The sequence below is a fragment of the Chinchilla lanigera genome, unplaced genomic scaffold (assembly GCF_000276665.1).
Source record: "Chinchilla lanigera isolate Chin_1 unplaced genomic scaffold, ChiLan1.0 scaffold00016, whole genome shotgun sequence".
Classification (NCBI taxonomy): domain Eukaryota; kingdom Metazoa; phylum Chordata; class Mammalia; order Rodentia; family Chinchillidae; genus Chinchilla; species Chinchilla lanigera.
Window position 1 is genome coordinate 26995367 of NW_004955417.1, and position 15401 is coordinate 27010767.

The following is a 15401-nucleotide window of genomic DNA, read 5'->3' on the forward strand; positions in this document are numbered from 1 at the left end:
CTGTACCGCTGAGCTAAATCCCCAGCCCCTTACTTTTTATCTTTTTAAGACAGGGTCTCACTATGCAGTTCAGGCTGGCCTCAAACTCACAACAATCATCCTGCCTCAGCCTCCTGAGTGTTGGGATTACAGGCGTGTGCCACAATGCCCAGTGACAAGGTCCCACTTTAAATATATTTCTACATTAATCCAATCATATCTGAACAATTAATTGCTATGTTCTTGTCTATTTAGGTTAATGTAAATTTTGGAATTATTTTTAGTCACTGCCCAGGCAGTCTATAAAGGTCGTGAGTCATCCCTATCAGGAGGAAGAACCTAATGCAGCAGTAAGTGATGAGACAGACGGCCTTTTCCCTGTCTAGCCCAAAGGAACTTCCCAGCAGGGGTGTGTCTATCACGTATGTTTCCTGGGCTGTGTTTGGAATCGCCTGGTTACTGTGTTCAGTATGAAGACTTTGGCTTCCACCAAAACTTACTGAATCACAAAAGGGAGTAAGAGCAATGCTTTAAGAATTGCAGATCCAAATCCGGTCACTTCCTGAGGCGCTGGGGATCATGCCCAGGGCCCTGTGCCTGCCAGGCAGGGGCTGTACCACTGAGTGCCATCCCAGGCCACAAAGCACAAAAAGACCACTGCCTCACTGAGGGTCTAAATTCGAGTTTAAACCTAGAAATTGCTTTTATTTTGTGCTGTTGAGGACTTAACCCTGGGTCTTTGCACTGAACATCCCTAAACCTTTTTTTTTTTTTGAGACTGTATCACCAAGTTGTCCATGCTGACCTTGGATTTGCAATCCTCCTGCTTCAGCCTCCCATACTTTTAAATGTGTAATAATCATCACATTTTTATGAGAGTAATATTGTTGAAGGAACATGCTAATAAGTGAAATCATTCTTTTTATGAAAAACACTCTCAAGTCTTCCCAGTAAGTCCCTATACTGGCTAGTCGTAATATGCAGATTGAAAAAGAGAGGAGAGAAAGAGTAGAAGTATCAAACTTTGAAAACTCCTACAGTCGTAAAGTTCATTCTTGGTATTCTTTTCCTAAGCTTTTCCAAATCTATTATATTTAATCACTAAACAAGACTAAGAGAGAACTTTATTTTACATGAGTTTATTTTACATTTAGAACCATTTTAAGCTTTACTTTAAAAAAAATTCTGCTTTTAATATTAATAAAAGCATTTTAACCAAAATCTTGATTTAGGAAGACTTAAGACATTGTGCATTAAATATTTTCATTCTTTCGATAACTATTAAAAATAAATTCACAATTAGGGTTTCAAATGTCCTAATCGTATGTTTCTCATGTAATATTTCATCAATCCCATTGTGTGCATACAGAAGTTAAGGTGACATAAATTTTGTCTTTCAAACACACTGATGCTGATCAGCTCTTAATCTAATTACTATTTCACTTATTTAGAAATAGCATTAGACAGAAAAACCAACGTCTCACTTTGGCTAGTTTACACATACCTAATACGGTGTGTTACTGTATGAGTTTTAAGTAATACAGTGCGTCGACTGCTCTCATTCTGTTTTAAATGTTTAGTGCCAACAGGCTGAGTGTCACGACGTTCAGTCCTGTAAAGGAAGTTATGTAAAAAAACCATGGTGCTCTTGAACGTGAAAACGGTTGAGCCACAAGTCCTACACAGGAGTGTCTAAGAGAATTTCTCTTTTTGTTTTTAATATGTAAAGTGACTAGTTTAAGTCTTAGTGAAGAAAAGTGTTCCTTACTATACCACTTAATAAATTCTACTAAAGCCACAAGAATTCAGGGATACTGGTCATAGGATACATAATTCCTGGATCATCAAAAAGGAACCTGTCATTTAGTTACAAGTTAGGTTTCCCATGCCAAGAAATGGTCACACTTCACTTGCCCTGTTTGTTAAAAGAAAAGGTGGCTAGGCCAAGTGCCATTTAGGATTCTCTGCTAACTGTAAAATGTGGACTGATTTTCTTCTGTTTGTTACAGTCCAGGTGCATATAAACTTTCAGTTTTGGGGGGGACTTTTTGGTACCGGGAATTGAACTCAGGACCTTGCACTTGCCAGGCAAGCACTCTGCTACTGAGCTATATCCCCGGCCCTAAGTTCTTTAAATCAAAATTTTTATCCACGTAACATGTCAGTGTATTGCCCTTAGTTTAAAAATGTACAACTATATAAATAAAAACTATTGTTTCTTCAATGTTACTTGACATTTCTTCTGTAATTTATTTAAAAAAGTAAATGTAACAAGATACTTAAAAAAGGCTAGATACAAAAGTAGTTATGCTGCGCATGAACATTTAAAATTTTCCAAAATGTATTTTCAATAATCATTATCTTATAAAACATTTTACAGTTATCAGAAAGTGCCCAGGCTGTTTACATAACTGAGAGGGTCCCTGGGTACAAATGTCTGTTATAACTGAAGTGCAGTAGCCACCTGCCTGGCTGCATCGCAACAGGGAGACAACCGAGAGGCAGTGGTGGGAAGTACTGTGCACTGGCCCCACTGTATGTACACAAAAGTGCCCTCACCCAAATGAACAAATGCATGCAAAATACTGGGGGTATCACTTAATAGCCTAGATCGCAATGCAGCTGAAATAAGCCCCACAGAAGTGGTCTGTAGAGCTAAAAGTGATTTCATCTCTAAGATCTGAACGTCAAGAACTTTTTACAAGTTCTAGATACATAATACACAACTGCAGCCCATCACAAATTAAACACATAAAGAAGTTAAAATGAAAACACAGAACATACGTAATTTTTTATTTTGAAATTCCCTAACCCTCTATACAAGAACCTCTGCTGAACTTTCCACAAAGGCAGCAGTGAATTTTCAGAACATTTTACATTTTTTCCCCTCAGCAAAAAGATAAATCACAGTGTAAATCATGTTGTTCTGCTGTCCTCTTTGGCTGGGGTTGACCCAGAAGTTGGTGGCTAGCAAACAGCTTAACCGAATGTTGCTAGTGCTCCTCAGGCCTGTAAGCTACAAACTCAACAAGGAATGTCTGCATTTAATCTCCTTACGGTATCACCGGGGGCATGACAGCATTAACTTCTGTAAATTTTTATAGACAAATGGAAAAAAATCTACAAAATTAGCTAGTAATATTACACAGCATTACACACTTTATACTCTACACAAAACCAAAATTCTTGGTCTTAATGGCAAGTAGCAATTTCTGTTTGAGAATCTGTTTAGAGGAATAGAGTGGGACATAAAGTCGAGAAATGCAAGTGTTCGCAGTAGGAAGATGTTGGTCGTCTGGAGGTCTGATTGTGATCGAGGGCATAGGCTGGAACCCTTCTTCACTCGCCGGCAGTGACGGGCTTGACGTCCAAAAGTAAACCTGAACAAGAACACAGGAATCACAACTTCTGCCTTTATCGGTTGGCACCAAACCCTTACAGATACAGAGCTCCATTCTTACATCAAAAACGACAGATGCTTTATTACTTTGAAATGGTTTTTAAATTTACTCTCTTGTCCTAACAAAGAGCCATGGGGGGAAGGGTGTAGGCAGGGTTAGCAAATGTCACTCACACTCAGTGAAAAAAGGAACTTTGTCTCAGAAGCTCAGTTATCTCCTCTGAACAGGAAACTATTTAACCAAATGTCTCTAAGGGAAAACACCCTAACACTGAGCTATATTCCTAGCCCTTGTAAAAAAACATTTTGAGTATAGGGTCATATACTAAGCTGCCCAGGCTAACCTTGAACTTGTAGTCCTCCTGCCTCAGCCTCCTAAATAGCTGGGATTATAAGCACGCACCAACACGGCTGGCTTCTAAGGTCCTTTTCTGTGGCTACATTCCATAGAGAATCTATCAGTGGAAAATGACACACATTCCCAAAATAAAAGATGACAGGTCTAGGCTCAGCACACACATAAGTCACCTAAAACAGTTATTCTGCCTTTTATCTACTAGGGGCAAAAACTCTGTATTATCAGTGCTACATTATGGCACAAAACAATTTCATAGTTAAGTTTTGGGTAATATCAACTCTATATCAAAATTCATACAATAAACCATACTAACATTGATTTTTATTATGTTTATTTTCTCTAATACTGAGTAAACAAATGGTGGTCAATAAATGTTAAGTTCTACTTTTTAAAAAACTTCAAGAACCGAGGAAAAGTCTTTCTGAGTATTTCCTGAAACACTATTGTATGAGAAACCTCATACAGAATTCTACAGAAGGGAATGGGGAGAGAAGGGGAAGCTGTCCTAAAAAGTAGTGCCGACAAAATCCTCAAATAAGCCGGGCATGGTGGCGCACCTGTAATCTCAGCACTTAGGAGGCTGAGGCAGGAGGGTCACCATGAGTTTGAGGCCAGCCTGAACTATGTAATGAGTTCAAGGCCAGCCTGACTTACACAGCAAGACCCTGTTTCAAACAACACAACAACAACAAACAACTTAAAGAACTGCAAAAAAAGCTGTTCCAAACCACTTACTTTACAGACGAAAAAGAAGCTCTAAGAGTTTATGTGTTCAGGGAAGATGAGTACATTACTCAACCTTCAAGAAGTCGAAAGAAAAATATAGGCAGACTTTTCAGACTTTTATTAGTGAATTGTGCTCTTTGCTCTTTAAGAGGGAAACATACGATGTAGTCCTGGAAACTCTGTAATCTTACACAGCAGCAATTCACAGGAGAACTGTGTGGGAAAAGCCTATTATACTCCTGTGTGTCAAGCTCCTAGCCTTCAGCACATCAGGATAAGACAGTCTGCCAAACAGAAAGAGCATCAGATGTGGGGGCACATGCCACCACTCAGGAAGCTGAGGCAGGAGGATCACTGAGTGCAAGGCCAGCCTGGACTACCTATTGAGTTCTTCAAAGCCAGCTGGAACTACACAGTGAGACCTTGTCTTTAAAAAAAAAAAAAAAAGGAAAAAAGAAACCAAAATAGAGTAAAAGAAGGGTGTTGCTTATATCCTACAAGTGGATTTTCATCAGACATTTTAAAGAGTGAGGCTCACACATTAAAGCTGGTTATAGGAAATTCTGAGGCTCTTACTGAAGTTAATGTTTTTTTTTTTTTCTACCAGTGAATAATTAGCAAATTTTTCTTCCAGTATAAGGAAGAAACCAGAGTAAGATTTAACTTAATTGACTGAACTTAAGATGTACTGGTACAAAGATATGAGAAGATTACAGCGGGGGAATAGATAAAAACAGAACAGTCAGAACAGCCATGATAGGTCATACAAATTTGATTTGGGTTTCTACACTCAAGGTGCCCTGAATTCAAAGACTGACAGGTGACAGAATCCAAATAAACTATTCAGGTGATCCTGGACCAACAGGAACAGGGAGGCCACTGGCACTAGTGCAGACCTCAGGGGCCGTATAGCCAGAAAGTTAAATGATGACCAACTGCTACAGCAAACGTAACTGAGGAATGACCTAACTCCAGTTACCAGGATGGCTAAGTCAAGAATGGAGCCAGGTAGCAGCCAGCACCGCAGTGCCACTTGTCCCCCACGACAGCCCCGGAGCCCAGGGAAGAATCAGGAATGCTGAAAGCAAGCGTCCCCTCCCCAAAGCGCTCCTCACACAACGTAGAGTGAACAGGACCTGTAAATCTGGCTTTCCTGCACAAGTATCAGTAACACACCCCCACCCCACCCCCGCAAGTAAAACAGAAGCTACACTAGAAGCAGGGTCATCTGAGCACAGTCATGAGGGGTCTGGCTTAGTGCACTAGGAGCTGAGGCTTGTCAAGTCAGGGGTGGCTGCACGGGCCCCTGAAAAAGGTGAGTAGACAGCTCTCTGCCCTCCCATTTCTGCTTCCAATCTGCGGCAGACTGCCTGGGAGACGCCGAGAAAGCTCATCTGCTATGCGCACGCCCAAGGCCGCGCAGACTCCACTGAGATCGTTCACAAAGATCAAAGTTCCCACTGTCGAACTTCTAATTCTAAGTGGACTGAGGCTCTGCTAACAGTGAGTAGGAGCGAAATAAGAGATTTAACACCTACATATCACAAAGAAGCTACTTCCTCTTACTACACAGATACCAAGATAGTATTAACAACTTTGCCTAAGTTTCCTACTGGCTGCGCAGATGGAGGGTGTGTACATATGAAGAAGAGCATGTGAGCCATTCCAGCTCTGAATCTATGTGCTACCCAGCACCCCTCCATGCGCAGTGCTCCTTTTCCTGTGGTTGTGCTACCAGTGGTCAAACCATGTCCAAAAAAATTACATGGGAAATTCCAGGAATGAACAATTAATACACTGTAAATTGTGGCATCCCTCTGTCCAGCACATGCATTCTATACACACAGCTCACTGTTTAGTCACCTACTAGCCATCTGGGGTACCCAACTGACTGTCACAAGGCTTGTGTTCAAATCTTACTTTATGTAATGGCCCATAAGAACAGTAATTCTGGACTTTCAGATATGCCAAACAGAAGCCATAAAATGCTGCTTTTAACACATTCCAGAAGGGGCCATAGTTCACACGCCTCGCTGCCACGTGGCTCGAACTGAATGCACTTATTCCTGCCAGTCGAACTACCTGTGGCCCACACGACCATCCCATCGGGCAGCTGGTACCGCTTCTCAGGGGTCTTTGCTTACAATAAGGCAAACAAAGGCACTGAGTTAGCACACCAGATGCCATCCTTAAAGTTCCTTAAGGAAAACATTAAAATGGTATAAAAATTGTAATCCAGGGGGCTGGGGATGTAATGCAGCGGCACAGCGCCTGCCTGGCAAGCGCAAGGTCGTGAGTTCGGTTCCCGGTATGGGGAAAAAAATCAAGAAACAACAACAACAACAAATTGTAATCCAGCAAATTTGTGGTACAGGAGTTACAAATGCACATTATATACACCAAACCTGTAAGACCGTCCCCTCAGGCACCTTGGTGGTTTGCTTGTTAACATCAGAATTCAAATCAGAACTACCCAGCCATGGGACTAACAATTACAGCCCCATTATAAACATGTTAATTATTGATGAACTACTCCCAAATATAAATTTCATTAATGAAATTAATAAATCTATTGACTAATAATTTTTAATTGCTATGAATAGTATTAATATCTCTATTTGAGCAATAATTATTCGAATTCAACTAGCTAGATTCGGTCCATTTATAGACTTTTTAATCTTATAAGTAACAAGAACAATGAAAGTACTTAGATCCATTTGTACCACCAGTGGTCCAAGCTGGCAGGAATGTGTTAAGCAGAAATGTCAACACTCCTGACTTAAGAAGAAAACCACTGTGTGCTGAGGTGGCTAAGCTCTTCAGCAGGAAGAGTTCTATCCAGAAACTGTGCAGTGAGCGAGAGAGATCCACAGTCTTGTGCTACTGTACCCTAAGCTGTACAAGTTACAGATACAGTTCATGGTAAATGCTTCATTAAGATGGAAAAGCCATTTGTTCTAGGGCTGGATATGATTGCTGGTTTCAGGCACCCCCCACGATTTGAGGGGAACCGGTAACATAAGCTGGTATTATCCTTTAAGACTAACGACAGCATGTCAATAGCTACAACACACTTCAAAGTTTAATAGTACTTCAGGTATTCTGTTGTTACAGAGTAAAAAAAATGCCTTTCACCTCTGACCTATCATTTCTCTATCCTAATTAAAGTGACTAACTCTCACGAACTTAGATCAAAAGTTCCTGTCATATGCAGGAGTGTACAATTGAGAGAAGAGCTCATGGTAGAAGATGAGCTTAACACCCTTGGTTCCTTCCGAGCACAAAACAAAACCAAAAACGCCACCACCAATGAAAAACCCTGTATTTCCTTTTACGAAGCTGGTGAAGCTGTAAACTCACCAGGTCTTGTCGTTCTGTCATGCTCATCTTCTCAACTATTGACCAAAACCAGCGCTTGAATTGCAAGAGTTTCTCTGCATTTTCTCCTAAAAATAAAGCATAGCATACTGAGTTTCAGAATATTGCTGAACGTTTTATGCAAAATGAAGATGGTACTTAAGACCTGAGGGACGTCTGATTCCTAATACAGGAAATTAGGACCACCTGCATAATCGAGCCCTCTGCAGCTGGCTGGTCAGTCCTTACTGAAGACGGCCAGCAGCCACCCACCTGGCAATGATGTGACCTCAGAGCAAGCGCACTGCAATCAAGATGATCCTCGTGCCTCACCCAGGACTTCCCAGTGAGTTTATGTCCGGTGGGACCTCTTCAAAACGCAGAATCCCATTTATTTACTGAATGTGATGGTGAGGAGGGGACCCCAGAGATTATTTTTCTAGAAACCTTCCCATGATGCCTGTGCTGTTCACAGAGCTGCAGGCGGTTTCTTTAAATGGCTTGCTTTTCTTTCTAGATTTCTTATTTAAAAATGAGAAATTCTTTTAAGTATTGAAAACTAGCCAGGCATGGTTCTGCACCCTGATAATGCCTGTACTCTGAAGGCTGAGGCCAGCCTGGGCTACACAGTGAGTTGGAAGACCAGCTTGAACTACATAGCAAGACCCTGTCTCAAAAAACAGAAAAACAGGAAAACTACATTAAAAAGTAGTAGTGGAATAACCTATTATTTAGCCCCAAGGACAAAGAAAAAAATAAAATTTGCCCATATTAAATTTTCTGGCTGTATTTAGTTTTGTTTGCTTGGGTTTTTTTTTTGATTTTTTTTTTTTTTGGCCTTTTTGAGACAAGGTTTCACTATGCATTTCAGGCTGGCCTCGAACTCACAACAATCCTCCTGCCTCAGCCTCCCGAGTGCTAGGGTTACAGGTATGTACCACCTTCTGGCTGTATTTACAGAGGAACTGATTTTATTTTTTCTTGAGACAGGGTCTCACTGTGTAGTTCAGGCTGGGCTTAAACTCACTACAAAGGCTAGGCTGACCTCGAACTCACAGGAATCCACCTGCCTGTCTCCCAAGTGCTGGGATAACAGGTGTGCGCCACCACACTTGGCAGGCTCTGGCTGTATTTAAAACAAAATACAAAAGGAAAAAATTGACATCTTTATGTATGTAATAATCTTGGACTGTAAGTATAACCCTTTCAGGGTGAACGTGTAGATCTTCCAATGTTTTACAGGACAGGCACAGTTAAAAACGATTTCTACTCTCAAGGACTTTAAAAATGGAATTGCAGAGCAAATCAAACACTAGAGATAAAGCTTGTTCTAGGAGAATTACTCTGACTTCCTTTGATTCTACATATATTTGTGTGCCCTTTTTTAAGTGGGACGTAGGTGGCACCTCTACCAAATAAACATCATGCAATCAAATTCTTCAGTGGAGTTTAAGGGACATGAATAGGAGAACCAATAGAATTATCACATGGATTATTTTTTCTTACTCAGTATAAACCTTTTATTCACAAATAATTTTTCTGTTAGTTTTTCTGAGATGAGGTCTTGCTATATAGCCCAGACTCGTCTTGAACTTGCAGTGATCCTACTGCCTCAGCCTCCCGAGTGCTGGGATCATAGGCATGTGCCACCAAGCCTGGCTGTTCACAAATACTTTTTATTTGTATTCTTTTAAAACATGTTCTTTAAAACCTACAAATATTAAGCTAATGTTAAGCCTTCAAAATATTTTGTTTAGTTAGACCTTTAAATATAATACAAAATGCTGGGCGTGGTGGCGCATGCCTATAATCCTAGCACTCAGGAGGCTGAGGCAGGAGGATCGTTGTCAAGTTTGAGACCAGCCTGGGTTACAAAGTGAGATCAAGGCCAGCCTGAACTGCAAAGCGAGACCCTGTCTCAAAAAGACAGAAAAAAAAAAACGAAAAAAACCTTCCTAGGTCCTTTTCTCGTGACACATAGATGCCTGTGTACCTTGACAGTGCTTCTGTTCACCAAGTACTTTCCAGGCCCTGTAAGCAGATCTAAGAACTAGAAACTCAGAAAATGCTGACCAAATTGAGCAGTTTATCCCTCAAACATGTAAACAAATTATTACCTGATTCATCATTGAAAGACGTGAAGCTGATCAACATTTGCACGTTAACTTCACCACAACCATTTACCAAAAGCCTAAAATCTTCCGCTGTTAAATCTTCTAATGAATTTTTTGGAAGCACATCTAGTAAACCTTTCCTCATCGCCTGGAAAATTTAAAAAGTTACTTTTTATTACAATCTAGCACTTTATTTTCTAGCAGTATTTATGTTGTTAAAGCTCAACATCTAATTTTCACAGGCTTCTCTAAAAACGTTAATTTCCACCTTAAAACAGAAAAAAGTTAAGTGTTTTGAATTTCTTCTGAACAGATTCACAAGCAAAAGGCAAAGGGAGCGAGGTGTGGAGAACACACGACAGGCTCACAGGGACACAGTGCTGTGTGGGGCACACTCCAGCAGCTTCCAGTCACTGAGAACAGCTGCAGTGTGTCTCAAGTGTTACCCTGTCTGCCTCCTGGGCAATACATAATAATCACACCAACAAACCTCCCAGACCCAAATCAAAACCCAGAAGCTTACTGAAAAGCTACTGTTTGCCAGGAATTGTTCCAAGTGCTGTAATGGAAACATAAAAATGATTTTTTTTCTTTTGAGAGATATATCGTGGTTCTCTAGCTTTCTTAAGTGAGTGTAAACCGCCCCTACCACAGGCCTGCTGCTGCAGAGGACAGACACTTCTGACCCTCTAGGCCAACCATGTGATCTACCCATGGCTCTTTTCTGGCTATGACCTGGAGTGCTTCTTCGTGCTGGAAGGGCAGTAGGCTAGCTGCTCTCCCAATCTGGCCAAATTGCGAATAAACTCATTTTCCTGTTTGTATGGGTTTCCGCTGTGCTCTTGGTGGCGGGTGTGCAGAGAGCTGGGGCCCAGATCCAGCCTGTGTCTAGGCCTGTCAGCAGCACAAGCTTATATAATACAGTCATCATGTACTCTGCGTTCTGCAGAGAAAGGAACCAAGGCACAGAGTTTAAGGGCTCTGCTGGTGTCACACAGCCAGCTACAGGACAGCAGGCCATGGGCCTGAACTCCGACCGCATGACTCCAGGCCTGCAGTTTATCCATCACGAGGAGCAGAAATACTTAATACCCAGCACATCACCCACGGTCTTGTGGAGGTGGGTCCTCCACCTCAACCACAGGCATCCTTCCCAAATTTGTTCACCAAAGCCACTGTCCAATGATCACATGGCTTGTCCAAGCAGTTCTAACCAAAAGAGAGTGAGTACTTTTGAGTACTTTTGAGTACTCTTGAGGTCTGGACTCTCAGAGTAAGGTATAATTTGTCTGATTTACAATTTATTTTGCTCTGAAAATTCTGGGTTTTTGCAGATGATAAGGTGAGGAGAGTGAGCTAGTTTACCACACATAAGGACACATGACACCGGCTTCTACAAGGCACTCACATGCAATGGCTGTTCTGCAACCACCAGCATTCTGTGCTCTGCATATTTGCGCACGTACTCGTACACGTTCTGGGGCGTGACTGGGATATTAACACCATTAGGAATGAGCTCAACCTGTGAAAAAGTTGGCAATGACATTTAAAGGTGTAACAGTACACAAAACTATTTCCTAGAATTTCAAAATCTAAAGACAGCTCTATCTGATAAATATTTGACGAGTAACATTTTAAGCCTAAGAACAGAAGCCCCTCCCCCTCAGCTTCCTCCTGCCTCCTGATCCCCCTACACACACACACCCCATCTACCATGCACACTCCTCTTTCTTCACATGAATTCACACCAGCCCTTTCAAAGAAGCATGACAAAGGAGTTATTTCTCCTGCCAGAATCTGAAAACCATGCATTTGCTCTACCTGTCCTCCACCCTCTTCTTTACACAGGTCAATTGCAAATGCCAAATCCATCGCTGAAAAGACAGCATCTGCGTCTGAACTCTGGGAAGCAAGGATTAGCTGCCGCAAGCTCTCATACATTACAGGATCAAAGAAAGCAAAATCGTGCCAATTGACCTAAGAACAGAAAGTAGCCATGAGACTCAATTAAGAAAAACTTCACAAAATCCATAGCCATTATGATATTTTATCTAATCTGAAGGTACAATGACAGAAAATTTCCCACTACATATGTGAAGCTGCTTTAAAGCAGTAAAGTTGAATAAATCTTTGGCTTGGACAGTCATTTAATTTTCAAAGTACAGAGAGTTATTTACTGAAAAAATTTAAAGCCAATGATGTGTTTCAAGTTCCAACATGTATTTCAAAAGCCAGTACAACTTACTGAACATTACTGCTATGTAGCAGCGAGCTCTGAAGCAGACACACAGACTGTTTGCTCTGGACAATAATCACAAAATGTAGATTAAATCCTGATGGTAAATATGATACTGAAACAAAGTCACTAACATGCCACATCACTGAATTAAACTGGGATGGATTTGCTAGTCACTAACCCGGTAAAGCCTCAGGGTAAACTGCACATGATGACAAAGCCTGTAATCCCACACTTGGAGAGGCTAAGGCAAAAGGACTCCAAGTTTGAATCTACCCTGGGCAATTCAGCGACTTAGCAAGACCCTGTCTCAACATAAAAAAAAAGGCCTAGGGATACAGCTCAATGTGAAGGTCTTGGGTTTAATCCCTACTACTGCTTACAAAAAAAAAAACAAAAAAAAAAAACACTCACTATGTTAACAGCTTTGAATCTAGTTCTTTACACAAGAACATTTTAGTTGGAATACTAAGATTGTTTGTTTGTTGTACCAGGAATTGAATTTGCGACCTCACCCTTGCCAGGCAGATGCTGTGCCACTGAGCTATATCCCTAGCTTGTGATATGCACTCTTAAGACTAGTATTTCACTATTTTGTGTCAAGTAACTTCTTTAGAAAATTTTTTTACATCAAAAGCTGCACAATTAGCATTATATATTAATTTTAAAGGTTTTTCTCCCCTCTCCCATGGTAAGGAATGTGTAAGCTATCAGGCTACTAAAACACGACGAAATTAAGCTAATTCCATCACCAAAGGCTAAATACCAAGCATGCCATTCTACATTTTTTTACATTCCTTTATGTGCCACCCACAAGAATCTTAATATGTATTTTGAAGCTGGAATACCCTTTTCAGAACTACTTATATTCTCCACTGTCACCTGCTGCAACTAACTATAATAGATAAAATTTATTGAGTGTTATGATTTGCCAGGCACAATGTTGTCTCTTTAGCGTTCTATAAGAAACAGGCCCGAAGTGGCAGAAACACTTGGTAGGCCACAGGAGGAAGGCTGCTGGCCCCAAGCCCACCTGTGGTGCCACCCAACTAGGCCAGCCACCTCCCCTTAGCTGGACAACGGGCCTATGGCATTAAGTGTTTGCAAATTATAATGACTATAACGCTTCAAAATTTAATTGTGAGTATTATAAGCAGTGTGCTAGCATTGGCGTATTTCATAAAAGAAAATTTTTGGAACTGTACAATCTGTCAAGTTCATCAAAAATACTTACTTTTCTACCAAGCAGCACTTTAATGACATGTCTATTCAATGTGATAGGACACAGTTCATTCTGCAACAGACATAGTCCAAGAATCCTAAACATAAAAGCAGACAAGATTTAAATTAAAAAATAATTCAAGATACATAACCCCCACACACACACATAAATATCCACATGGCACTGACTCTCAGAGGCAGAGAGCATGCTCCTCACGGTTAAGGCCTGGCCCAGCCCCAGCACCCTCCCTCCAAACTCCATGTGTTAAGATGACGGTGATATACCTGCCGATGTTTCTGAAACAATTCAACCTTGCTTCCGTATTTTTGCCAGGCCTTGGAGTATAAAATCCTCTTTTTCCAGGTTGGTAAAACAAAGGTGCATTGTCATCACCATCGTCTGTATCATCCAAGTCCATATCTACCACACTTCGACTAGAGCCATGGCGCTTTCGGTTCTCCTAATGACAGAGTATCAGAGAGGAAGCCCCAGGAATATTTTTTAAAAAACAAAATGTATGAACTTACTCTCTGAAATCATTCAAAGTTCTGTTGGGAGGCAGACCAACATTCATATTTACATATATAACATTACACATGATTTTTTGAGGCAGGGTCTTTGCTACAGTCCAGGCTGGCCTTGAATTCATGAGGTAGAGCCAGGCTGGCCTTGAACTCATAGTGGAATTCTCCCTGCCTCAGTCTCCTGAGTGCTGAGATTACAGGGGTGCCACTATACCCTCCTTAAAGATAAACTTTTAATTCACCTTTTCAGAACTGTGATACCTAAACCTTCTGCACAAACATCTGTTATATAAATACATCCACTAAATGAAATTCAAGTCAGCTTCTTTCCCCTTAATGCCTAAAAAATATTTTCACTGGATATAAAATTCTAGACTGACGATTCTTTCACCATCCCAATAACATTCCACAACCAGCAGGACTCCATAGATTTTTTTTTTTATAAGAAATTTGCTGTCTTTTAAAATACTATTTTCAGCTGGGCATGGTGGCACACGCCTGTAATCCTAGTACTCAGGAGGCTGAGGCAGAAGGATCGTTGCAAGATCTAGGCCAGCCTGGGCTACAAAGTTCAAGACTAGCCTGAACTGCATAGTGAGACCATGTCTCAAAAAGACAATAAAAAAGTAAAATACTATTTTCATGTAACCATTATGTATTGCAAACGTGCTAATGCATTTTTTTAATTAAAAAAATACTATTTCCTGTATGTAAGACAATCTTCTTTGGCTACTTTCAAGAATGTGGTAAAACTAACTGGTTTTCAACTTAGTTTTCTTTTAGTTTATCTTATTTGGAGCTCATTGCCCTTGAATCTGTAAATCTACTATCTTTCACCAAGTTTACTTTTCAGCCTTTCTTTCTTCAAATATTCTTCCTACAGCAAGTGCTTTTTCCTCTTCCTCTTGAGTGTGCCAAATACCTAAGTTAGCTTTTTACTTTGTCCTCGAACAGGTCCTAAAATTGTTTTCTTTCTTATTAAAAAATCTTTTCTGTTCTTCCAAAGAGATAATTTCCAACTACCTGTATGTAAGCTAACATTCTCCTGCTACCTTGATTCTTCTATTGACCTATCCAGTGAATTTTTTTCTTTCATATTCTGTACTTTGAATTCCAAAATTCCAGTTTGGTTCTGTCTTTTAAACTTTATTTCTCTGGTAAGAATCTTTGTCCTTCCATTCACTCTCTCATATAACACGAGATAAAGTCTTTAAAAATTCTGTAAGTGGGTCATATCACTGTTACCATCTTTTGATTTTTTTCCCCAGGAGAACTGACCAGTCTTTCCTGGTTCTTTGTCTGTTGAATAATTTTAAGGCCTTTGAATAGTAGTACCAACGACACGAGTATTACGTCGTGAATCTGGGTGATGTTCAAATGATATGGAAACTTCTGTTTTGTTGGGTTTGGGGGAGACTTAAGTAGCACAAGACTTTCAGTGCTAAGCAGTCTGTAAAGGCTATGCTGTTCTGTTTGGATGTACCC

General features: G+C 40.6%; 1 protein-coding gene across 1 annotated transcript in view; it reads right to left on the bottom strand.

The window, feature by feature from the left end:
* Window positions 1-2205: 2205 nt before the first annotated feature.
* The window catches only part of Ubr5 (ubiquitin protein ligase E3 component n-recognin 5), an 87940-nt gene continuing 74744 nt past the window's right edge, over window positions 2206-15401 (bottom strand). Inside the window, exons 53-59 of the mRNA XM_013512704.1 lie at window positions 13677-13852; window positions 13405-13489; window positions 11756-11911; window positions 11343-11456; window positions 9938-10082; window positions 7824-7909; window positions 2206-3359 (exon numbers count right to left, since the gene is read on the bottom strand). Of these exons, the coding sequence (XP_013368158.1) occupies window positions 3147-3359; window positions 7824-7909; window positions 9938-10082; window positions 11343-11456; window positions 11756-11911; window positions 13405-13489; window positions 13677-13852 (975 nt within the window). The 3' untranslated portion in view covers window positions 2206-3146. The remainder of the gene's footprint in view (window positions 3360-7823; window positions 7910-9937; window positions 10083-11342; window positions 11457-11755; window positions 11912-13404; window positions 13490-13676; window positions 13853-15401) is intronic.